Here is a 26767-nt window from a genome sequence, read left to right as displayed (position 1 = left end):
GATCTGTTATATCCTTTTTGAAATGTGGAAAGCAAAACTCTTCATAAGATTCTAAATGAGCATGCCATAAATCCTGGAAATATTTGAAAATGTTTTACATCAATAAGAATTGGAAATTAACTGGTGACGTGATTCAGACAGAAAAGCACATGCTTTAGGCTGCATATACCTATGTGGTTTACAGCAAATTTTTTGTCCTTTTTGGTTAATATTGTGAGGTTTCATGCTGTCACAACTGTTCCTCTGAAAACCCATTCTCAAAAAACTTGATGTCTGTAGAAAGTTGTTACTGTTCTTGAGTGATGAGCTGAGATTTGTAAGGCTATTGAAAATAGAATTTTGATTTTGGGCTTTGCTTGAAAACTTTTGCAACAGCTTATAGGTTCCTTTAACTCAACAGGGAGCCTAGTAAATTCTCCCTGCCAGAGCTGCTGGGCTTTACCACAGCATATATCTATATATGCAAATAGAACTTTCCTAGTTATGTGTTGTATAATACGATTTTGTTTCATTTAGTGTTGGAAAGTATGCTTTATTATTGTCTGTCCATTCTGCTACTGCAAATGCAGTGACAACAATCATGTTGTTTAAATCATCTATGTTTTCTGAGAAGTTTATGCCTTGTGATTTAGGAGCCTTGCTGTGAAGGTAAAAATCTGGAATTGAATTTAAGACTAATAGTGTATGTTTTAAATTTATCGTGCCTAATACACATACAAAAGATAATCAGTCTTGTGTATCTGTAATAAAATCTTCAAAAGGTGGTACCGAAGGCTGATCATGTCTCTGGTGAGCAGTCATTCCTGTAGATGGTGCTCTGGAGTTTGCTTTCGTCTCTAAAGAACATATAATGAACAGATATTCTGCCTTTCTTCTTTTTTTTTTTTTTTTTTTAATCTGAGCATCCTAAAGAAAAGTGAGGGACTAGTTGTATTTTGTCCTTATACCCTTCAATACCTGGTACACCCCCTTGAATCAGAATCATTGAACAGAGATTTCTTGTTGATACAAAAGAAAGCATTTTGGTAATACCTGGGTCAAATGAATCTAAAGAGCAGTTTGTAGCTGTGGAAATTCAAAAAGGCACTGAAGAAATAAGAGATTTGTTTATGTTTTTAGACTGTGATGGTGAACCTGAGGAAAAAAAAACAAACAGATTTTTTTTAAAAAAGTGCAAAGGAGTCACAAATGAGTTCCCTGTGCTAGTGAAACAGTAAGAGAGCAGATGCATACAAATGTGAAGCTGATTCAAAAGTAAACCAAAAAAAACCACCAGCCCCGAACCAAACTACTGTATGTTTCATAAAGCTACAGTATCATATTGTCAGTTCTCATTATCCAAAGCCACAGTGTTATGAATTTTTTTAATTAATTAATGCTAATATTTTTTAAAATCTACAGCATGCACTTGGTGCCTATTTGTAATTTTTTTTTCACTACCATAGCTGCACACACAAGCACTATATTACTTCCAAAGTAATTTTTGAGGTTCTCGCAAAATACCATGACTGATGGAATTTTAGGAAGAATATCAAAAATAGTGAGACTTGGAGTAAAATTGGCAAGAGTCTATCAGCTTAGCAGAGAGATTAACCAAGAGCTGGTTGACACTCACTGAAGTACTCTTAGATTTCTGTGATGTAAATTGAGTGTTGCATGAAGAGATCTATGTCTGTTAGAGAGCTTTTTTTTCCCAGAATGATATTTGAGATACAGTGTTCCGTGACACACAAGAGTTGATGTGCTATTGATGACTGCTTGCATTTATGCTGTTTGGGTTTTGGATTTTATTTTTTTTATTTTTTTTTTCCCCAAGTGATTTTTAGTTGGGTTATGGAAGACAGCAGTTCTCTGACGTTCATGATGTACAACCCATGTGTTCTTTCATCTTATTTTAAGGATTTCTACCTGTGTGCAGCCTGGGCCCATCTCAAGTGGGAAGAATGAACTTTGGAAAAGATGTCAGCACTCTAAAATATTTCACTATCTGTGGCTTACAGGAAGGGTATGAACCCTTTGCTGTTAATACAAACAGGGACATCACCATTTGGCTGAGTAAAAGGCTCCCTCAGTTTCTACCAGTGCCACAAAGTCATGAACATATTGAGGTTTGTGATCCTATTAAAAAGTTTCTAGACACTTCTATGAATATGTTTGAGTTATGTTTCTACTTTTGCACTTCCGGACAAGAATTTTAATGTGATATGATTACCTAATTCTGGACGAACCCTGCACCTGTTACAAATTTCTTACATTCAGTGGAGTTGCAAATAATGTAGTTATTTGGTTGATACTATTTTTTTATCTGTGAAATCTGTCATGTGTGTAAACATGAGATTCTCAGAGACAAATTTGACAAGATGTCCTCACTAAGAGCTCCTTGTGCAGCGAGAGCTATGTTTGTAAACAGCTTCCAGAAATTGGGCACTTCTACATAACAGATACCACGTATTCTGGTGCACACACTTTGTGAAGTGATTTTTCATAACTAATTGGTTTTGATTTTAATAAATACTTATTAGCCAACTGTATCAACACTTATGTCCCAATCAGTTATGCATCTTGATGAAACTGAATTCATGCCTTGGAAGTCTACCATGAAATTGCTATGAAATTGATGAAAGAAGAGCTTTTTCAGCTGATGTGTATCACACTGTAGTATTTAAGAAATGATTTGTGTTCTTGCATATGTTCATGTGTGACATATTAGTTGGTTTGTGTTGTTCTTCTGGGCAGGGTTGGATTTATGTTGCAAAGACTTATGATGAGAAAAAGCATTCCTTTGTGAGTGTTTTTTTTATTTAACAACGGAACAACAAAAAACTCTAGTCCTTATAGGTATGGTTTCCCATTAAAATGGCAGCACGTGTTTACAATACGTTTGACAGTTGACAGCATACTGTTGCAAGTTTTGTAAGTCATGGATGCTTATTCTAGAAATAGAAGTTGAATATTTACAAGGAGGGAAAAAGCATCAGCTTCAAAACAACTACATCTTTACATTCGATAGGTGATGAGAATTGATGGCACCATAGACAGCTGCCCCTGCCTGAAGGTCACACAGAAGTCCTTTGGTTCACAGAACAGTAAAACAGACGTCATGTTTTTTCGATTAAGCATGCCCATTGAATGTGCTGAGGTGTTCTCCAGATCAGCTGCAGGAGGGTTACCAGGCTCTGGTCTTTTTGGCCCGAAGAATGACTTGGAGGATTATGATGCTGATTCCGATTTTGAGGTTCTAATGAAAACTGCTCATGGTCATCTAGTTCCTGACCGGACAGAAAGAGAAAAAGATGCCACAAAACCAGAGTTAAATAACCATAAAGATTATGTTCAAGAGAAGCCTTCACGTCTTAAACAAAGGTTAGTAGCACATTTGGCTTGCTTTTTTGTAAATTTGTTTTTTGGTTTTTTTTTTTTTTTTTTTTTCCCTTTTATTTTTTTTCCTGTTTCTTGAATAGTAGAAGAAAATGCCAGTCCGGTCTGCAGAGACTTTTCCCTGGTTCTGCCCTAAATTTGGATATAACATAGTAGGCGGGACACTTAACCTTCATGTGATTATGATATAATTAATTAAAATTAAACCGAAAACTGAAAACATTTTCCAAGCTATTAGAAAACTGTCATTTGCTTTATTGCGAAGTCTTTTGCGATCATCATGTGAAATGTACTCTGAAACCATGGAGATCCATTCTGACAGAACTAGACAGTCTTCAAAGTGATGTGGAATGTTTTTTCACATGGCTTCCAAAAAGCTGAAGGTGTTAGATGATTTTTACCTAGAAAATGTATATTAGTGTCTTATCTCACTCAATGAACCAAATAATCGTGAGAATATTCTCTAGCTGACGTGTCCATTCTCCCTAATTTTTCTTATGGAATCAGGAGCAGAACACCTAACTTGATGATGCTGTGGAGATGTGAACACTGGGCCATTACCCAGACAATATTACTGCAGCTTTTCATCCCTTTTCTGCTCTTCTTTACCAAACTTGGTTTGTTAAATATTTCAATTGCAGAATAAATCAGGGCGTATGTAGGGTATTTTTAAATGCATGAAGGTAAATTAAGATTCCACATTCTTCCAATGTGACATAGGTGTTTAACAGCCTGATAATTTTTTAGTCATGTTAGTTTAGTTTCCAAGTAGCTTTTGAATATATAGTTTAAACTCAAAATTAATTCTAAGTGCTTTTAAAAAGGAGCCTGTCTATTTCTCTTTTATGAAGAACTTATTTTGTTTTATTCTACATGGAAGTAATAAACTAACTGCTGTTATGTATTAATAATGTAATAAATACTATGTATTTAGGGCTAGCATAATAAATGTAATGTATTTAGGGATAATGTATCAATGTGTATATATATTGATATGTTCAGGTTTTCATATAGATTTTGATTTATTTTATTTCAGATTTATGCTCAGGAGGACAAAGCCAGATTATAGCACAAGTCACTCTGCACGGCTTACTGAGGATGTGCTAGCAGATGATAGGGACGACTATGATTATTTGATGCAAACTTCCACGGTATTGTAACATTGGATTGCTATTTTAGCTGTGTTGCGTTAAAGGGGCAAAGTAGTTTTGGCAGAAGATAAACCCCCTTGCATTCTAACACTCCTCACCAAGGTGGGAGGCTAGGTTTAAATTCTGAGTGATGCCCAATTCACCACTATCAGCCCAGGCGTGTTTAATATATTAAACTGTTACAGTTCTGGATACACTAATAGCAGACTGCACTTTCAGCCCAGTTGTGCTCATGAACTACCACGGCCTCGCTTCGGTCATGGTCAATGAGAGAACCCAAACGATTAGCTGCCTACACAGTACAGTTTATTTAAACAACAGATACACAAGTTCTTTTGGACTGCTGGTGATAGTGACTGTCTTCAAAGCACATGCGAATACTAAGGATGCTAGCAATATAGGTCGGTTACAAAAGCGCTAAGTTACAAAACCACTCTATATAGAGATTTCTAAGTTTCCCGGGGAAGCGCTTGGTATAGCCAAGTGCTTGAATCTTACCCACAAGTGTCCTTATGGGGGGGGAAGAGAGACTCAGCCCGTTGACTGGTCCCAGAAGTCCACGATGGTGTCTTCCTTCACATCCCCCTTTTCTTGGGCTATTTTTATACTATTTTTTATCTTCAAGGTGGAGTTTGAGTGACTCTAGTCATAAATACTTTCATTACGATTGGTGTAAAATTTTCTCGCCTCGTATTTAAAGGTATAGTTTACAAAAAATTCAGGGTGCAGACTCAAGGAAGAGTGGTCGCACCTTGGAGGCGGGTAGCTTTTGGGATGGAGGTGTGTTTTGGTATTATAATGACACTATAATGGGCAAATTTCACTAACGGACAGTATTTCAGCAAAACAAATGACAGATTGTTGGCTCAGGGTAACAAGAGGGCAGTTTCAGTTCTGCAAGGCCTTCGAGGGCTCCATTCGGTCCCCAAGTTCCCAGTTTATCACAGAGTTTTAGCTGCAGTGTCTCCACTCAGCTCCATCCTTCGCACTGTTTTTCTTCTGTGGTGCTGTCTCGTTCCCATGTTTTCCGGATTATCACAGGGTTTGGCCTTGGAGTCTCCACCCCACTCCACTCCCCGTGTTGCTTTGCAAGCAACATACCAGCTGCAGCTGTATTTTACCTTAGGAGCCTTTTGATTTTAATGTGCGACCAATGCTGTATTATTGATTATTTTTAGTAATCATTCCACAAGCTGTTTGCTTTTTCTTTTTCTTTTTTTTTTTAATACCTGCATGTTTTTGCTTGTAAGCGTTTCAGAAACTGATTTTCAGGCAAAATGTCTCTTGTAGTCTTGTACTACTGAAGTTGAGACTGCTACGTTCCTTTTGTTTTGACTTGATTGTCAGTCTAAAACAATTTTCACATGGAAAGACATAAATTAATTGTATCCATTTTTGAAACTGCTGTCTATAACACCAAACATAAAAGAGGAAGAATAAATAGTTCTAGAACAATAGAATAAATAGGAAAAAGTGCATTAAACTAATAGGTCAATGTTCAGGACCATTTGAAAATATCTATGCTGATTTTACTCAGCATTTACTTTGTGGAATTCCCAGTGAAAGTTTTATGCATCTTTCTCTGACAAGGTCCGCTCCATAAGCACCCAGTCTTCAATGTTCAAAGGAGAAAATGCTTCTCCTGGTTGTATTCTCCTCTTTCTAAAAGATATTAAATACTAGAAACTGAGTCACCTACTGTATAAAAATTGTAGCTGCAGTACAAAAATAGCCTACAATGCAATGATGCAGAAGCCTACAATACAAGCATATAAGCCACATCTTTAACGTTTTCCATTTCTTGTTTTAACATCCGTATTTTGTTGGCTGTATTTTGATTTGTGTTTATATTCTTTTGTTGGTATTCTTATCAATTACATTTGAACAAGCCTATGCTACTGTTGAAGAGAAGACATATTTTCAGATTTTAGAGAAAAAAAACAACATTCTGAATCAAACTGATACACTGGAAAACAAATACTAACATTTACTGACATTATTTTTTTATTGACAGTACTATTATTCAGTGCGAATATTTCCGGGTCAAGAACCTGCTAATGTCTGGGTTGGCTGGATTACATCTGACTTTCACCAGTATGACACGAGCTTTGACTTGGACAGAGTGCGTACTGTCACAGTGACACTGGGAGATGAAAAAGGGAAGGTTCATGAGAGGTTGGTTATGATTTTCTTAAAAAGATACATATTTTATACCCATAAAAGAAACTAACAATTTATAAACTATAAATTCACCACGTTTAATGTAATTGGATTGATGTGAAAACAAACAAACAAAAACGTAATTGGAAAAAGTGTAACTTTACTTGTTTTCTCCTCTTGCATGTGAAGAAACAGTGGAGTAATGAGCTAATCAAATTAATAGGCACTGAAAAGTAAAGAAGTGCAGTTTTTCTATGTAGTTTCAGACCGTGATCTGAACTGGTACACTTCTGAACTGGCACAAAATAGATCAAAATACCTTGTCATATTTTTGGAACTTTTTGGTTTTAAGCAGGCCAAAATTAGTGCAACAGCTCCTCTCAGCACTTTAATTGTGATCCATACCAGAAACTTTGTGTTATGGTTAACATTAAATGATTCACAACATTAAATTGCAAAGTCAGTTTCATCCTTGGAATTTTACAGAAGACTTGTGCTTGTTCATATTTTGTCATCTTCAGTTTTTATTTTTTCAATTATGAAGTTTAGATTTCATTGAATTTTGGCATTGGTTATGGTGGGATCCGCTGTTTTCAGTCACAAAGTCCTGTTGGTTGCAGCCATACGAAGTTGTTCTTCGTCCATTACATAAAGTTTACACACCATCCATAAATAAATTTGTCTTTTGACATTCAGTATAAAACGCAGCAACTGCTATATGGTGTGCGCAGGAGAGAGCATGAGCCCTGGACAAGGACGTAATAATAATGGCCTGGAGATTGGTTGCTTGGTTGATGCTGCCAGTGGCCTGCTGACCTTCACAGCTAATGGCAAGGAACTAGGCACATACTATCAGGCGAGTAATTTTTGTTGATGTCTTCCAGTGGGAAGGGGAAAAATCAAATCATCAGACTGTGTCTTATTCGAAACTTTTTGCAAGATTGGAAGCAAAAGTAATTGTGGCTGTTATCACAGTGAGTTTTCCCTCCTATTTGGATTTTCTGGAGTTTTATTCAAAGGCTTGCATTATTGACTGTCAAAACAGGTACTGGGGGGGGGGGGGGGGTGAGGAGGTGTTAATAAGTAATAGTGTTTTGCAGTGTTTATATGCTTGTGCATCTTTGATTTAGGTTGAACCAAGTACAAAGTTATTTCCTGCTGTATTTGCTCAAGCTACAAGCCCCAATGTTTTCCAGTTTGAATTGGGAAGAATAAAGGTAAATAATGCTTAGTTTTGTGCAGCTTTAGGCCTAATATATCATACCAAATAGTCTTTTTGGGGGGGTATTTTTTGGGGGCATTTCCTGCCTGCAATGTGTTCTTGGTATTGGGCACATTTTTATTATTCCAAGTGTTTGCACTATTGCCATTTTTATTCTTAACTCTGTTTTAAATACTTAATGTATTTTTTAAATACAGTACATTGAATGAGAAGGGTTGTAACTGATTGGAATTGGCAGAGGATATTGCAAAGTCCTGTTGAATTTTCTGAATCTCATCTTTCACAATGAAACTAAATCAGTGGGGTCAGTAAGGAAAATCTCTTTTCTACAAACAGAGCATGGATGACTGGTGTATCTACAGATTAGGTTAGGGTTTTAAAATAGTTTTAAAGTACATTCAAAGAGTACGCTCAGGTAAACTGAGATGAAATTTACTTCCTTGCTTTGAATACATGGATGTCTAAGAAATCAGAAGAGCTAAAAGAAGAACGGAGTTCAGATCTCTGGTCCAAGGAAGTGATCACACATTCCATTTGAGTTTCTGTTTCAAGTTTAGCTATTTTAAAAAAAATCTTATAGGCAATGCTGTCTTGCTACTAATCTGCCAACAGTTCCCACTTGGTCTTAAAAAGTACTGAAGGTGTTAATTTCTTGTGCACTGTACTTTAATGTACTATATGTTGAATATATTTCTTGAAAAATATCAAATATTCATTGCTTGGTAAAGATGGTAAAACTGATTGTCTCTTCTGTTGGAATTTTCCAGAATGTAATGCCATTATCTGCTGGCTTATTCAAAAGTGAACATAAAAACCCAGTGTCTCAATGTCCTCCACGTCTCCATGTCCAATTTCTGACTCATGTGCTTTGGAGCAGAGTGCCAAACCACTTCTTGAAGGTTGATGTGTCTCGGATCAGTGAACGTCAAGGCTGGATGATACAGTGCCTGAATCCTTTGCAGTTCATGGCCCTTCATATTCCTGAAGAAAACAGGTGTTGATGTTTGTGTATTGAAGTATATCAGAGCTAGGCTGGGATTACGAAGCTAGACATCTAATAAAATTTCTGTAAGAAAAGCCCGAGGTCTTCTCTGTATTTATAACACATGTAAATAAAGGCAGTGTGTTTTGATTTAGTTAATATTAAAAATTAATTTTATTTTTCAATGTTTTAAAATCTGCCTCCTTTTGTTATATTTCCGATCGCTCCTGGGTTCTCTCCAGACTCTTTAATAGCATATGTAGGTTTTGGGTGAAATGAAAGGAACTCTGTTTATAAATTATTAAAGATAATCTGAAAGATACACAAAGTTCTGGTTTTGTAGAGATTTTTTTTAAGATTTGTGACCAATTTAATTATTTCATTGCTTTAATTTTGCTAAATTTAGTTTAAACAATGGGAGAAACTTAACTTTATAATTTCCCAGTTGCCCGAATGTCAGTATTTTGCCAGTGCCAATACTGAAAATAAAATCACTAAAAGATTAGGGAAGCATTCTAAACAAACAACCCGGCCCCTTAACCCTCTGCAAATTAACTGATTAGTCTGTTGCCATTTTGCAACTCCAGATCTAAAACCAATAAATTATATAAATATCTCAATTTACACTGGTTTCAAAACTTTCATTTTCAGTTATCCAAATTCTTATTTGTAGCATGAAGAATTATTCTGTGTTAAGTAAATAATTTTAATATTTTTACACTGAAAGTTGTACTTTAGGAGTGACTTGAGTAAATTCCTGATTGAACTTTGTTCTTAGTCCTTGATTCTCACGTGTTCAGTTTTTCTCACGTGAAAGCTGAAATGTGGAAAAAGTGCGTTCCTCGAACTGAAACTGTGCCATTGTTATCCTTAGGGAGAATTTTGAATTCCTTCACTTAAGTAAGTTTTTGCACTGATATGGGAAATTTACTATATTGTTTTTTCTCTGCAGAACAATTGATATTTTAGAGCTGACAGAACAAGAAGAATTGCTGAAATTTCACTACCATACCCTCCGCTTATATTCAGCTGTCTGTGCTTTAGGCAACAACCGAGTGGCCCATGCAATGTGTAGCCATGTGGATGAATCTCAACTCTTGTATGCTATTGAGAATAAATATATGCCAGGATTATTACGTGCGGGATATTATGACTTACTGATTGACATCCATCTCAATACCTATGCAACTGCCAGGTTAATGATGAATAATGAATTTATAGTTCCAATGACAGATGAGACCAAGAGTATTACTTTGTTTCCTGATGAAAACAAAAAACATGGCCTCCCTGGTATAGGACTTAGCACTTCGTTGAGGCCAAGAATGCAGTTCTCCTCTCCAAGTTTTGTAAGCATTAGCAGTGAATGCTTTCAGTTCAGTCCTGAATTCCCTCTTGAAATCTTAAAGACGAAAACTATAGAGATGCTGACTGAAGCTGTTCAGGAGGGCAGCCTCCACGTCAGAGATCCAGTTGGAGGTTCTACGGAATTTCTGTTTGTCCCTCTCATCAAACTCTTCTATACCCTCCTAATTATGGGAATCTTCCACAATGGGGATCTAAAACACATCTTGCAGTTGATTGAGCCCCGGGTTTTCAAAGAAGCAATGAGCCAGGAGGATGACATTGATTTCTCAGAGAAGGAGTTGAGTTCAGATGAGCTCAAGTCAGAAGAAGGAGAAGAAGAAACCAGAGGGGAGCAAGTGCCAAAGGAAGGACTCCTTCAGATGAAACTTCCAGAACCTGTTAAATTACAGGTAACATTACTGCTGTGATAGTGGTTGTTCCCATTTCTTCACAGATCCTGTTTTCTTCACTTGGTAATTTCTCTTTCAAGGAATACAGCATTTTGATGTTAGTTAAATAGAGAAGTAATTTCCTTACAGGAAAGAACAAGATTTAGTATCTTCCTGATGTTATAGTTGTGTTCCCCATAGATCAAACAACTGTTGTTTTATTAAATAGAATTACTTCCTCAATGACATTAACCAGGAATTCTTCATTTTTATGGATCCAGACAGAAAAGAAATTCCCTAGAAGCAAGGAGTAAATCCATTCTCTTATAACATATATAAAATGTAAGACTTGTATTAGTCTGAGGCACATAAATCTCTTGCAGATGCCAGATTTTTCTGGTGTAGGATTACTTCACATATAGTAAATGACAGCATTAAAGATTTCAGTCACTTTATAGTAACTGCTGCTGTAAGGAATCCATCCTTATTTGCATAATATACAGAAGACATTTCTTAGCTTGCCAACTCTTCTTTCTCTTACAATACGGTTTTCTCAGATGTGTCATCTACTCCAGTACCTGTGTGATTGCCAAGTACGACACCGAATAGAAGCCATTGTAGCATTTTCGGATGATTTTGTGGCAAAGCTTCAAGAGAATCAACGCTTCCGGTATAATGAAGTGATGCAGGCCTTGAATATGTCTGCTGCCCTGACAGCTAGAAAAACAAAAGAATTTCGATCCCCACCTCAGGAGCAGGTACAACTTACAATGGACAATTTATTTTTTGTGCTCTATGTGTGGCAGAGTTCTGTTTGATTTCAAAGGAGATAACTACCATTTGCCTTTCCTTTGTATTCTTTAAGATTAACATGCTGCTGAACTTTAAAGATGATAAAAATGATTGTCCTTGCCCTGAAGAAATCCGGGATCAACTCTTGGATTTCCATGAAGACCTAATGACACACTGTGGTAAGTCTTGTTACTGAATATTTTTTCTTTTTTAATAATATTAGCTTTAGAAGCAATTTTTCTGAATAATTTTACATAAGAAACACTATAGATTACACTATATCAGTTATAAATATTGTAAAATAAATTCACTCAGCTTGTAGCCAAAAACAAGGAAATATTGTTAATCCTCATATCTGATCAAACTGGAAAGGAATGCAGTATGTTTTGCTTCATGAGGGAAATGAGGTATTTGTCACCCATACAACTCTGGGGAATTTTTGGGGGCTTAATGTATTGGATAACGCTATAGCTCACTTATTAATCAAGGGTTTCCTCTGCCCTATTCCCACTCCCTTGCACAGGTTGATATAGGTCATCTTTGCTGTGTCAAGTTGACTATGGCCACGTTAACTACAATATAATATAATATTAGTGTCTGATTCTTCACAGACAATGAAGATATAAAAGTTTATTATCTGTTGAAATAAACTAATAATCAAAAGGGGCTGTTAAATTTCTGTGGTCTTGATTTCTTCACTTTAGTTAATAAAAACAATTAAATTCTGTCATATTAAAATGTGAAAGATGGTAACAATTTAAATACAAAAATACCAATATAAAAATGAAGTGTCAAAATGTGTACCTTAAATGTAAAGCTCATATTCATGAATACTGTGAATTCAATTATAGAGTATTTTGTTCAGAATGCATGCTTACATACATTTTGCATTGAAGACTTTGTTGTTTTCGTGTTTGGAGGATGGTCATCCCTTCATTTTACTTCACTACCCTATTTTGAAAAAATAAGTAAGAAGCAGACAGCATGAGCAGACAAGACACATCATGTCCCATTAGCTAGAAGAAGCTAATGCAGGGATGTGTGATAATATTTTTTAAACTAATACTCTGGTCAAGGAAGGAGCTTTAAACAGGAGGATCCTTGCACTTTTCCTCCTGAATTGCATTCCTTATTCATCCCAATTTAACTGGAAATAACACTTTTAATTATTTAATTCACTACCTTAAAATATGCAAATAAATAAAAACATGTCAACAATATCTGACTTGATAACACATGAATTTTCTTTCTTGATAGAGCAAGCACAGTTGATAGCCTTGTGTATCACAAGACAATTTGGTTTGATCCATCTCAAAGATGTTTCTGTTACTGAAGTAATCACAGATTTATTAAGGTATCAAATATCACGAAAGGTCTTTAGTGCAGCCTCCTACTCAAAGCAGCATCAACGCTGAACTCAGACCTGGTTGCTCTGTGATTTTTACACTAGGCTCTTGAAAGCTTCTAAGCACAGAGATTGCACAATGTCTTTGGACAACGTGATACAGGGCTTGAGTGTCCTAATGGTGATTTTTTTCTTTTTTCTTTATGTCAGTTTGGAAACCTGCCTGTTTTAGTTTGACAATTGTATCTTGTTCCCCTCAGAAAAGAACAGGACTGCATTTTCTTGCTAACTTCCTTGTAGGTTTTGGTGGACTGCTATTAGGTCCGCCATAAGGCTTCTCTTCTGCAGGTTGACAAACCCAGTTATTTCATTCTCTCCTCATAGGAGAAGTGGTCCAGACATCAACCATCTTGCTGGGCCATTGTTGGATGCTCTCCAGCTTTTCAAAGTTTTTCTTGTATTGAGTAACCCAAAACTAGATGTAGCATTCCAGATGTCATCTCATGATTGCCGAGTACTGGGGAATAATCCCTTGCCTTAAGCGAGTGATTATGTTTCTGCTAGTACAGGATATTTTTAGCTCCTTGCTGTTAGAGTGCACTGCTCACTGGTATCACTGGTGTTTAACTTGCTGTACAACAGGGCATCCAAAGTTCCTTTTTGCAAAGATGTTTTTTTAACCAGTTCATGCCCAGCCTGTATTGTCACATGGCGTTGGTTTGTCCAAGTTGCAAAACTTTGCATTTGTCCTTGTTGAACTTTGAGTATCCTGTCAGCCTGTTGAAAAGAAAAAAATGGAAAATTCAAAGTAAGCTGTCGGTTGACAGAAAATGAGGATGAAATAAAGAGCTTATAAATAACATTTGAAAGGAGTAGAAGCTTTATCTTTCTCTTTGATATTTCCGTTTTTCTTTTTTTCCGTCTTCTGTCATCATCCTCCTCTGTTCAAATTGCTTGGTCAAGTTTTGTCATTATTTTCTTTATGGGGAAATAGTAATTTGCATAATCTACAAGTAGAAAATAAATTTTGTGGGTTGGAGGATGCATTACAGTAGAGCAGAATTACTCTGTGTATTCACAATATGGCTATTGCAAAATCGGTAAAACAATTACACATCCTGGGTCCCGTGTTTGGTTGACAAGCCAGCCACCATTTCGGGATTCACATCTTGTGAAATGGTTGAGAGACAATTATATTGACAGTTTGCAAATCAGAAAAGTACAGCTAGAGCTCAGGGAACAGCATAACCATGAAAAAAAACAGACATTTCATTTGAGTAATTTCAGAGCATCTCTGTGTTCTAATTAATAAGACATTTCAGTGTCTTTACTGTTTATTAGTTTGGTTGAAGAGACTGCCATCCAACCCATTTTGTAATATGATTTAGTATAAAATATGAAGCTACTGATGATCATTATTTAGTTTAGCGTCAATTACTCTCTTAGGACAAAATATAACAAAATAACTTTTAATGGAAATGGAACTGTACTTAATGCAAAAAATCAGACAACTAAAACCAGATGCAGTAAACTGAGAAGTATGATGTAATGTCATCCTATAAAATTCAAGACTGCTAAAGAACTCCCCACAAAACCCTTAACTGCAGACTTTATACTGGAAACCAAAAAATCCAGAAAAAATAGTTGAATGACCTTTTTGCTTTCAGCTTATTTTAGAGTAATAGGTATAGGTCAAGATTTTTAATTCCTTTACAATGTATGCATGAATGAATGAAGTTGAAAACATGAGAGAAATGAGCTAATGGGAATCCTATGAAGTTGAGCAATGGGAAGTGTAAAGTCCTGCACCCGGGGAGGAATATCCTTGTACAGCACTGGAAAATAGCTTTGCAGAAAAGGACCTGGCCATCCTGGTGGACGACAAGGTGAGCATGAGCAGCAATGGGCCTTTGGCAAAGAAAGCCAACAGCTGAGCTCCCCAGTACAACAGAGATGTGGACACACTGGAGTCCAGGGAGGGGCCATGAAAGATGATTAAATTCTTGGAGCATCTTTTGTATGAGGAGAGACTGAGAGGGCTGGGGTTGTTTAACTTGAATCATGGAATCATACAATGGTTTAGGTTGGAAGGGACCTTAAAGATCATCTAGTTCCACCCCCCCTGCCATGGGCAGGGACACTTTCCTCTAGACCAGGTTACTCAAAGCCCCATCCAACCTGGCCTTGAACACTTCCAGGGATGGGGCATCTGCAACGTCCCTGAGCAATTTGTTCCAGTGCCTCACCACCCTCATAATAAAAATGTTTTTCCTAATTTCTATTCTAAATCTCCCCCTCTTCCAGTCTGAAGCCATTCCCCCTCATCCTATCACTACATGCCCTTCTAAAAAGAAGCCTTCTTGTAGGTGCCCTTCAGATACTGGAAGGTGGTTATAAGGTGTCCCCGGACCCTTCTGTTCTCCAGGCTGAACAACCCCAACTCTCTCAGCCCGTCTTCATAGCAGAGGTGCTCCAGCCCTCTGATCATCTTTTTGGCCCTCCTCTGGACCCACTCCAACAGGTCCCTGACTTTCTTATGTTGGGGGCCCCAGAGCTGGATGCAGTACTCCATGTGGGGTCTCAGGAGAGCAGAGCAGAGGGATAGAATCACCTCCTTTGACCTGCTGGCGTGCTTCTTTTGATGCAGCCCAGGATACAGTTGGCCTTCTGGGCTGCAAGCGCACATTGCCGGGTCATGCTGAGCTTCTCATGCACCAACACTCCCAGGTCCTTCTCCTCAGGGCTGCTCTTGATCCGTTCTCCACCCAGCCTGTAGTTGTGCATGGGATTGCCCCGACCCACACGCAGGGCTTAATTTGACCTCGCTGAACTTCATGAGGTTCGCACAGGCCCACCTCTCGAGCCTGTGCAGGTCCTTCTGGATGGCATCCCTCCCCTCCAGCACGTCAACTGCTCCGCACAGCTTGGTGTCATTGGCAAACTTGCTGAGGGTGCGCTCCATCCCAACATCCATGTCACCAGCAAGGACGTTGAACTGCTCCGGTCCCAATACTGACCCCTGAGAAACCCTCTTGTGGCTGGTCGCCACTTGGACACGGAGCCATTGACTGCAACTCTTTGAGTGTGACTGTGCAGCCAGTTTCGTACCCACCGAGTGGTCCATCAGTCAAATCCACGTCTCTGATTTAGAGACAAGGATATCATGCGGAACCGTGTCAAATGCTTTGCATAAATCCAGGTAGATGATATCCGTTGCTCTCCCCTTATCTACCAGAGCTGTAATGCCATTGTAGAAGAAGCTCATGGGGGTGATTGTATCAATGTGTATAAATACCTGTTGGTCGGGGGGGGTAAAGAGCCAGACTTTCCTCAGTGGTGCATAGGCGCAGCACAAGACAATGGGCACGAATTGAAATACAGGAAATTCTACTTTTATGTTTGTTTGTTTGTTTTTTTTTCATCTGTAGGGATAATGGAACTCAGGAACAGTTTGCCCAGAGATGTTGTGGAGCCTCCATCTTAGGAGATATCCAAACCTGACTGGACCTGGTCCTGAGGAACCTGCTCTAGTTGAACCTGCTTTGAGCAGGGAGGCTAGACTAGACGATCTCTGAAGGCTTAGTCCAACCTCAGCTGTTTTGTGATTCTGTAAAGCCTCACATGCATTTTTCACATTTTTATAGGTTGTTACAGGAATATAATGAAACAGCCACTGTATTGTGAAGGTGGCTACTTTCTTCTGACTGGTCACTAGAAATTATATTTATTGTAACTTTAGTTCTTTCACTTCTATGATATGTTTTACCTAAAAATTTTTAGTTTGAAGCCATTCCCCCTTATTACTAATATTAGTTGAACCATACTGTGTCAGTAGGGACTATATCTACACTTCTGAGCTACATATGTCTGAAACACAGGCATCAGCCTTAACATGGAAACATGCATACTGGGGAAGCCGACTACAGAAATATATTTACAACACACAATTTGTACAATAAATTAATAAGATTACATGATCCTTATCTGCAGTTTCCTGCCTTGCATGTATACCTGATCTATAGTTGTTCCAAACTGCTGGTTAAGCATATCCCATATCAAGTTGTTTTGTAGTTCTAACAGAGAAGAACAACATAGTTCAGTTTGATTATGTTTGTACATACAAGATACAAAACATGTCTGTAACTTGTTTAATTTTATTCTTTTACTATTTAGTGTATATTTTTTATTTCAGGAATTGAATTAGATGAAGATGGAACCTTGGATGGAAACAGTGATTTAACTATTAGGGGTCGCCTCCTGTACCTTATGGAAAAAGTTACATATCTGAAGAAGAAGCAAGCTGAGAAGCCAGTTGATGATGATGCCAAGACATCCTGTAAGCAAAATTAAATGAGTTTATTGTATCCTAATTCCAAATGGCAAAAGAAGCAGGGGAGGAAGTTCTTCACATATTTTCAGCCAAAACAAGGTGGATTTTTAGTGAAACATCTGTGCACCTTCAATTTTGTAGCTCTGACTCAAAACAAGCTCAGATGGAATTTTTATGATAGGCAGATTTGTTTCCCAACGGGATGTAGTGGAAAATTTCTTCTACTGGCTTTTTGCCCTTGATCCTTTTTCAAGTCATAATTTGTCCACAATGTATCTTGCTTTTTGTAGAATTATGGCAGATCTAATAATTGTAGCAAGGTCCTGATTAGAACTTGCTCATAAAATAAGCTGCAGCAGTTTCAAATCAGTATTTGCATGAAAATTACCATATTAAAGCACACTGTGCAATTAGACAGTAATTTGCAAAGCTGTACTTGGGAGAAGCCTGCTCCCTAACTGAAAATTCAAGATTTCCTGACTGTGACTATTCTGTCATTTTTCTGACACTTTCTGCTTTTCCATCCTGATAAGGATGATTGCCAATAGCATCCAAGTTTTGCACTTGGTGCCAACTGACTATGGAACTTTATTTATTTTTCAATTGTCAATGCTGATTTTATTTTTATGATTTTTTTTTTTTTCCTTTATTGTGGCGGGTGGCACTTTCAAATGTCCTAATTTTTTATGTTGCTCCCCTACTAGCAGGAATTAATTTCTGGGCACACACTTTAGGTGTTCTGACTTTGGTAAAAAACTCGCTTTCCATCATAGACTACACAGAATTCCTAGGGAGACTGGCCTTTTAACTTGATTGCTTAATGTAAGTGCCTAAAGATATGGAACAAGTAAATTTCCCTAGAGTACTTATAATGAGATGGCTTCTTAGCTGCCAGTTATTAGTGTTAGCTTAGTGTTCTATAAGTAGAAATATTTTTGTCCTTCTAGAAGTGTGCCTTCTAGCTTTGCAGTTTATAACTGTTATTTCAGTTATCAGGCAGTGATAATTAGAGGCTAGGTCTACGCAGAATGTGGTGATGAATCCTACAGTTTCCTTTTTTTTTTTTTTCTTGTAGTAAGGTTAAAGCTCTAGAAAATCTAGTTCTCTCTCTCTCTCATGTTAGTAGAAAGACAGTATTGTATTAAACTAATTCCAGACAACCCTTCAGAGCAAATAAGCACCCACATAATTCAGTATTGTGGTGGCTAGGCTGCTTGGGTTCGTCATTGCAAGCAAGAGAACTTTTTTTTTAAATGTTTTTTATGTTTGAGTTTAGCCTGAGTTGCATCTGGTTTACTCCAAAATCATGTTACCGTCTCAACACGTAGGTTTACAATTTGAAAATATTTTTGATGTTTGTTCTGTGCATCAGCCATATTCTTCATCATCAGGATATTTATTAGGCATTTTCTTGAACTTCAGGAGGTATTAAAAATTTCCCCTATCTTTGCTGCTAGCTGTTACGCGCTTCACATGGAAATAAATTGTTCAGTTAGGTAAGCACTAAAGGTGAAATTCTCTAGTGTATAACTATCAGTGTATCTCAAGAGAATGCTGAATTGATCTGACAAAGTCTTCCAAACCTGAATGGAAGTCCCTTGAAATGGGAAAAAGAACATTATTTGATTGTCTTCATCAAATACTTTGCCTTGACTGTCAGTTCATGAGTAATTTTTCTAAACAGTAGTCTCAAATCGTAACTGACATTATATAGCTTGTCTATTTTAATATATGACTTTCCCAAATATAAAAATATTTATGCATCCCAACTAATAAAGATTGTCATTGAGAATGCCAGATATGGGTTTCTTGCTCCATTAGAGAGTGAATTCAAAAATATGCAAGTCTCTTCATTTGTTTCTTTTGAAGGGCCTTTGGTTTTGGCAAAAGACTGAGTTAAATTATTCTGTTTCGTACATTATAAAGTTTTGAGTGGATACAGAGCTTAGACATGTAAATAAGTAATACAGCATTTACATGTGCTAACAGTATATTTTTCCAGTCTTACTTCATAATATGTAAGAAAAACTCTCAGACCTGAATTCATGGAAAATCTTGCAAGCAGTACATGTAGAAATAAATTGGGTGACCTTGTGAGCATCTTGTATGTCTTCATAACTTTTTATGCTGTCATCAGATTTATTTTCTGTATTTTAACTTTAAATGTAGGATTCGGGTTTTGGGATGTTTCTGCTTCTCTTCTGTGATTTTATTTTCCTTTGACAGTCTGCTAAAGAAATACCAAGAAAAGGTGCTTCTTAAGAATTGAATTCATTCTAATTCAGGTTACATAAAGGGTTCTGAGGGACTACCGGTAGAGAGATGAGCAATTAATGGTAATTTTGTGATTAATGTATTTTGTTCACAGCTACTCTTCAGCAGTTGATTTCAGACACTATGGTACGCTGGGCCCAGGAATCAGTGATAGAAGACCCGGAGTTAGTGAGGGCCATGTTTGTATTGCTACATCGCCAATATGATGGTATTGGTGGCCTGGTTCGAGCCCTACCAAAGACCTACACCATAAATAGTGTGTCCGTGGAAGACACAATCAATCTTCTGGCATCCCTCGGCCAAATCCGTTCCTTGCTTAGTGTCAGAATGGGGAAGGAAGAGGAGAAACTTATGATTCGTGGATTAGGGTAAATAACTGGAGCGTAACATCTCTTTATTTACAGATATTTGTTGTTATTTGCTGTATGGTTATCGCCAAGGTTATACATGAAGTTTGAATGTGAAAAATCTATCTAGGTGTAAATGCAATCACTGGTATCACTTGTGTAAGATACAGCCTATGCAGCATTATATGCATCATTTTTGGAGAGAAGCAAATGACATCGGTAAGACTTCTGTGAGAAAAGTTGAAAACATGTATGTAATGTTTTATGATATTACAAAATGTATCTTGTTACCATATTTTAAACAATAGGGCTGTGAAGAATCCTGTCAAGAATCCGGTCCATTATATAGGAATACAGTGACTGGTAGCTGTTGACATATACAATTCCCGCCAGCAGTCAACTAATGGAGTTGTGTCTACCTGTGTTTGTACATATGACATCTTATTATTGCACTGAATGTCGTTGGTACTATTTCAACAATGAAGTAGTACAGCCAGTCTTATTTTTCATAATTATATGATTAGTAATAGTGAAATATAGCCTAAAAAAGAGTACAGTTGGAGAAAACACTAAAGAAAACATGATCATCTCTACTAGCAGACAGTTTGTTTTTTTCTTTCACTTTTTTCAAAGAACTGTTACCATCTGAGATATGTCTGGTGAGATTAAACATCAGCGGTGATCTATTAGAAATCCAAAATCAGCAAGAGCAATGACAGCTAAAGATAGTGTTATCTAAGAAATGCCAGGAATGCAAGAAGAGAAGCTCTTGTTGTGCTAAATCCCTTTTTCTTTTTTTGAGCTTACTGAATACCTCAAATATCCAAATAACATCTGTACGAAATTTTGTAGTATCATTATGAACAATGCCTACTTCTTAGCTTGCTAGCAGGTCCCATCAATGTTCCCTGGTTATTGCAATATTCAATGTACTCATGCTAAAGCTTTGGCAAAGGGGAGAGTCCATCACAAGTCAAGAGACAAAAAATGCTGATATTTCTAAATTCACTTTGTACTTCAAATTTGAGTTGTTACATTTCACTTAAGCTAATGAAGTCTAAAATGAGTGAGTGATAACTAGATTCTGGCGTTGTTGTGCCTGGGAAAAAAACATTCTCAGAGTTTTCATTTCTTGTTCTGCTTTCTTTTTGTTCTACCTTTTTTTCCTTGACATTTTCTGCTATGAATTAAAAGCTAAGATTTTGTGAACCTGATTTAATTTTAAGAATTTTTTTGGTCATATGTGAAAGTCTGGTGTAAGAAAGAAAGAACGCTTTCTGTTAAGCTAGTGTTCTCACTGACTGTTCCTATCACCCTTCTTGGTAGTCATAGGATCTTCGTATCATAGTCTTGTTTGTCTTGTAGGTTGTGCGATTTGTATCTTTTATAGCCTAACCCAGGCTCCAGCACCTATTTAAAAATGCCAAGTTTTTTGCTGCAAGTGGAAAGCATTCCTTGATTCCAGCTGAGAAATGGAAACATCGCTCACTCCTGCTTAAACACTCAGTTTCCTCAGAAATGCTGTTAAGAGTTTGTTTCTTTTGTGTGATGTTTCATAATGTGGTCCACAGTTAAACACTGAACACTGAAACACTGAAAGTGGATGCACTTTCCAAAGTAGTGTAATATTGCTGGCCAGCCCCTGAGGTCACGTTTTGACTTTCTGTACTGTATTATTTCTGTAAAAGAAAGCTGCTGTAGACAAGTCAGAGTTTAGAATGACTTGGCAGATTGATATCATCGAGGTCTTTTTCCATAGCGTGAGGCATTAGTACAGAAAAGAGATATGGTACGGATAGCTTTTGGAGGCAGGACCTATCCTCTGCCATCTCTGATACCAAGCCCGTTTGTAGGCTTTGGGGAGAAAAGATGAGCTAATCTTTCTGGGTGTTACTGGGAGTCAGAAATTCTGATAACTGCACCTACATCAGCCATACCGCATTCATTCTGTTGCATGACTGTTAGTTGATTTGTAGCTTTTAGACTGATGGAGCAGTCCTCTTCATGTCTTATCTTTCATAAGGCTGAAATTTTCCTTGCCCGATTGCAGGAGTTTTAGGTCAGAAAAAAAAAAGACTGCTATAAAATGCACAGTGAAATTTGGACAGTTGTCAACAGTATTTTCTACAGTGACTTGCTAGTCCTTTTCTCCCATGACCTGAATGCTTTCACATTTATTTATGAGTTGTGTGTGATTTCAAGACTAATTAGAGTTTTTAGAAATTTGATTACTTTTTAAACCAGAAGTTTTTACTGGACATAACACAGCTGCATAAAATACTGACATTATATTCTTCAGGACTGATTTTAAGTTATGTAAATCTGTTCTGCTCAAATATGTATGAGAGAAGAGTTCTTTTGAGCACTAACTCATGAACTAAAGTTAATATTTAGGCAGCTTCTGTTTCTGATGCTTAGAGGATAGCTGGTTATACGTTCTCTTTTCCCTACGGTTGTTTTTTCTTGGTTTTGGTGGCAGATGTCAAATGCCTCAAGGTTAAAATATTCTGAAAAGAATGCTTTGTAAAACATATTTATTAGTTGAATTTAAAATTTAAGCTAATGTAGCAGTTTTGATCAGGCTCTTGTCAGAAAATATTTTTAGATCTGGAGTGGAATGGCTGAAGAAAATAGAAGAGCATCCTACTCTGGTGTAATCAAGTGGTGATTAGGGCAATAACTATAACATGGGAAAAGAAAGGTCAGGTACTTCCACAATGTGCATAGAGAAATAGGCAATGAGGAGAGATTGAGACTCAACCTGAAAAGTCCCTGAGGTAATTTTTCATCTCAGGTGGTGAGGAATTGCACAGTGAATCAGCTTTGCAAATAACATAATAGGTAAACTATTGGTTATAACATTTTAATCCAATTTTTTATTTTGTTTTCCTGTAGAGACATCATGAATAATAAAGTATTTTACCAACATCCAAATCTCATGAGAGCTTTAGGCATGCATGAAACTGTCATGGAAGTGATGGTAAATGTGCTTGGTGGAGGAGAATCCAAGGTAAAGCAATTCACTGTTAGAAGACAGAGTTTAGAATATAGCTGTTCAAAGCTTTATCGTGTAAGGTGCTGAGCAGTAACCAGAGGTACAAAGACCGTAACCTCTTACTAGTTTCCTTTAGCACAATTGTTGATTAAGTTTTTAGAAAAATCTATTTTTCAATTGTAGAGGAAGATATAATTAGCATTATAATTTCAGGTGTTTTAAAGAAAAATCTGCAAATAGTACTTTATATATTTACTGGGTTTTAAAGGGGAGATCCTTTAGAAACTAATTAAAAATCAATGCAGTATTGTTCTATGAATCTGAGCATTCTACATTCTTTCATGTTTAAATCTAGAATTTATGGGTGAATCCAGCTCTTGTTTTTCAAGCTTATACCTTGATCTTTGGGGCTTAAGGAGTTATTTACTTGCTGAGAAGGTCCTGTTGATTCCAGGGTGAAACCTGAACAGTTAACTTCACTGAGGTGCAATGAATACAATGCATAAATATTAATGGGCTAAAAGGCTGTTACATCTATGATCTTTTGTAAGTTTTATGACTGTCTTAGAGTTTGAGCTTCAGTCTGTTTTTATTTGCTTCTTAGGAAATCACTTTCCCTAAGATGGTGGCAAACTGCTGTCGTTTTCTGTGTTATTTTTGCCGCATCAGCAGACAGAATCAGAAAGCTATGTTTGACCATCTTAGCTATTTATTGGAAAACAGCAGTGTTGGTCTTGGTAAGTAATAAATGTGTGGCTTCTGAGATTATAATCCAAACCCAAAATCTTAACTTTCTGCTGATTTTCATATATACATTTCCTATTAATTTGTTCAGTTTTATTAAGTTGGTATTGAAACTAAATGTTATTTTAACAGCTTCTCCTTCTATGCGAGGATCAACTCCTTTGGATGTTGCAGCAGCCTCTGTGATGGATAACAATGAACTTGCACTAGCTTTAAGGGAGCCAGATCTGGAGAAGGTTGGTAGCTTCTTTATCATGCATTTTTTTCCCCTGTAGAGAGGGGAAGATTCCCGTTTCCTGGAGTAATCAAAATTCAAGATAGAAGAATTGTGTAGGAGTTTTAGGTATCTTTCAGAGGAAGACTATCAGGTTCTGATAGTTTGGTCTTTCTGCTAGTGGTCTGGATAGTCAAACTGAGTTTATGGTTATTACATACACAAGTGTAACCAAAGGGAATTGCCTCAATGGCAATAGTGGAGTCTGTACCCCAAAAAACTTCATTGCTAAAATCTTTCTTTAATTGTGTAGTATATGAAAATTGCTGCTGCAAGAAGGAATAGAATAATGGTTACTATGCCAGTGGTGGATAAGAAAAGTGGCTTAAACAACGGAAAGACAGATTTGAGATAGACATTAAAAAACTTTCTAATGGAAAGTAAGACAGTGAAATGCTTTGTCCAATGTCTTCTTGAAGACCTCCAATTCTGGAGATGCTATAACCTCCATAGTAAAGCATCTGTCAGGAGTAATATAAGTGTAGGTGGTCCTGTCTTGGCATATGAAAATGGACCATGTGTGTTTAAAAGGACATTTTCAGACACTGTTCTTATAAATGGTCAGCAAAAAAGAAGCTGTCTGAACTGGTTAAAAGCTATGCTTACAATTCTTACAATTCAGAAAGGAGAGGGACAGCTGAAAACAACTACTGAGACTATAGATCTGAATTACAAGGGGTTACCACTGTGTGTTTAAAAAGAAAGGAAGAAAAAAGGCCAGTAAGAGGGAAAGGTTAAAATAAAAGAGTAGACCTGTGAGTTATCTTAGAAGACGTTTTCAAATGTGGGTAGTGTGTAGATAGGGAATATTACAAAACTGACAAATTTGTAACGCTCAGGGTTGCAAGAGAAATGACTTGTAGGGAGCAAAGCAGTGATTTAGAGAGGCAAAATGTAATTGAGATACGTAAGGTCTTGCAGTTCGTGACAGAAGTAGGAAAAGACTGGGAAAGTGAACCAAGAAAGAAGCTGCTCTTCCGATTTGCCCAAAATATGATATAGTTTTGTTGGGAATGCAGACACTGTATCCGAGACCACATATGAGGATGCTTCCCTTTGAAACTACACTTCTCTTTTCCACAATTAATGTTTTTTTCATCTTACCTTGATTTAGGTGGTTCGCTACTTGGCTGGATGTGGACTACAGAGTTGTCCTTTGTTGATATCTAAAGGCTACCCAGACATCGGATGGAATCCAGTTGAAGGAGAGCGATATTTGGATTTTCTTCGTTTTGCTGTTTTTTGCAATGGTAGAGTAGAACCTATAAATTTTATAACTTACTCTAATGTTCAAACAAGTTTGTAATTTGTAGCGATAGGACGAAGGGGAATGGCTTTAAACTAGAAGAGGGAAGGTTCAGATTGAACTTTAGGAAGAAGTTTTTCACTTTGAGGGTGGTAAGGCACTGGAACAGGTTGCCCAGAGAGGTTGTTGAGGCCCCATCCCTGGAGGTGTTCAAGGCCAGGCTGGACGTGGCCTTGGGCAACCTGGTCTAGTGAGAGGTGTCCCCGCCTATGGCAGGGGGGTTGGAACTTGATGATCTTCAAGGTCCTTTCCAACCTAAACCATTCTGTGATTCTATGATTTATAAGAGTAATACAAGCCAACTTGATAAATTACCATAAATTTAAAGGAAAATTTGTGGAAACAGTAGAATTATGCGAGATACTTAGATGCCTGTTTCACAAGTCATATAGGGTCCTAAAAGCCTACGCCCCATTTTTTGATCTGTCTTTAGTCTTTTAATCTCCTTTGGAAATAGAGCAGAGTCCTAAATCTTCTTATGATAAAACTCACGCTAGACATAGAGCCGAACCTCCATCTTTTGATGAAGATTTAGATAGTCCAGTTTTAGGGTTTAGCAGCTATGTTGGTCCCCTCATTAACAATCTCACTTGACTGTGAGTCTTTACTACGAATCAGTAGCTTCAGTGATGCTTTAAACATCCTTTATTACATAGTTACTTCTTTGACTCTGTTTAATTCTGAATTAAATCACGTGTTATGTCATAGCTTTTATTACAATAACAGAGGAGTATGTTCATGTTTTTATGTAACTTTGTCATAATATTTAAACTGTTTTGTAGTTAAAAGCACCTACTGATGCATGCATTCTGCACTTTTGTGTACCTTTTTTTGATTATATTTCAGAAGTCTTTTTGATATGATCTTAAATCTTGGTATTTGTTTTGTTCTATGTGGTAGGAGAGAGTGTGGAGGAAAATGCTAACGTTGTAGTCAGGCTGCTTATCCGTCGACCTGAATGTTTTGGTCCAGCTCTAAGAGGAGAAGGAGGCAATGGGTTACTTGCTGCCATGGAGGAAGCAATACAAATATCGGAAGATCCAACAAGAGATGGACCTTCCCCAAGTAATGGATCTAGTAAAACCCTGTAGGTGCAGTGGAGTTGTTTACATTGCCATCATTTTTGTTTCTTTGTTTTATAATCTTAGTCATGAAATTACTTGTTTGTTTTAACATGTGAATTATTGGCTGGATTCTTCCTTGGGTTCTATGGAGGGTAGAGATTTGTCTTCTGCCAAACAGTGCTTCCTCTGCACTGTTAATTTAAGGAACTCTCTCTAAATATTTCATCCTCTTTAGAATACCCTTTGTTCTTTGTCAGTCAGTTAAGAATCAATCCTCTGATGCAAAAATCAGACAGATAAATGGTAACAATGCAGATGTCACTACAATCTTTTATGGACAAATTCCATTCTGTTGGTCTCCTAAAAGTCCACTACTTAACATGAAGCCACTATGTGTAAGCCATTACACCTATGAGCAGATTTTCTTTATTTATTGCTGATGTAAATACTTTCTTGTATTTTATTATCTTTTAATTGTTTTAACATTTAACTAATTACAGTGAAATGGAAGAACAAGAAGATGACACTATTCACATGGGAAATGCAATCATGACCTTTTATGCTGCTTTGATTGATCTCTTAGGACGTTGTGCCCCTGAAATGCATGTAAGTTTTAATGTCTTAATGCATTGGAAAGTAAAGGTATAGCTGTTTTACAGATTTCTCAGTG

General features: G+C 37.1%; 1 protein-coding gene across 1 annotated transcript in view; it reads left to right on the top strand.

The window, feature by feature from the left end:
• RYR2 (ryanodine receptor 2) overlaps positions 1 to 26767 on the top strand; it is a gene marked incomplete at both ends in the record, with an annotated part of 448394 nt that overhangs the window by 293948 nt on the left and 127679 nt on the right. The window contains 18 exon segments of the mRNA XM_082481358.1: positions 1900 to 2108; positions 3011 to 3363; positions 4415 to 4529; positions 6544 to 6704; positions 7386 to 7545; positions 7820 to 7906; positions 8679 to 8905; positions 9846 to 10647; positions 11184 to 11384; positions 11492 to 11597; positions 16956 to 17099; positions 19462 to 19735; positions 22610 to 22724; positions 23314 to 23446; positions 23586 to 23689; positions 24842 to 24977; positions 25934 to 26120; positions 26598 to 26703. Of these exon segments, the coding sequence (XP_082337484.1) occupies positions 1900 to 2108; positions 3011 to 3363; positions 4415 to 4529; positions 6544 to 6704; positions 7386 to 7545; positions 7820 to 7906; positions 8679 to 8905; positions 9846 to 10647; positions 11184 to 11384; positions 11492 to 11597; positions 16956 to 17099; positions 19462 to 19735; positions 22610 to 22724; positions 23314 to 23446; positions 23586 to 23689; positions 24842 to 24977; positions 25934 to 26120; positions 26598 to 26703 (3620 nt within the window).

The sequence above is a fragment of the Vanellus vanellus genome, assembly GCF_965231255.1.
Source record: "Vanellus vanellus genome assembly, chromosome: 3".
In the NCBI taxonomy this organism is placed as follows: domain Eukaryota; kingdom Metazoa; phylum Chordata; class Aves; order Charadriiformes; family Charadriidae; genus Vanellus; species Vanellus vanellus.
Note: the sequence above shows the minus strand (reverse complement) of the source record. Positions and strands in the feature narration are given on the sequence as shown.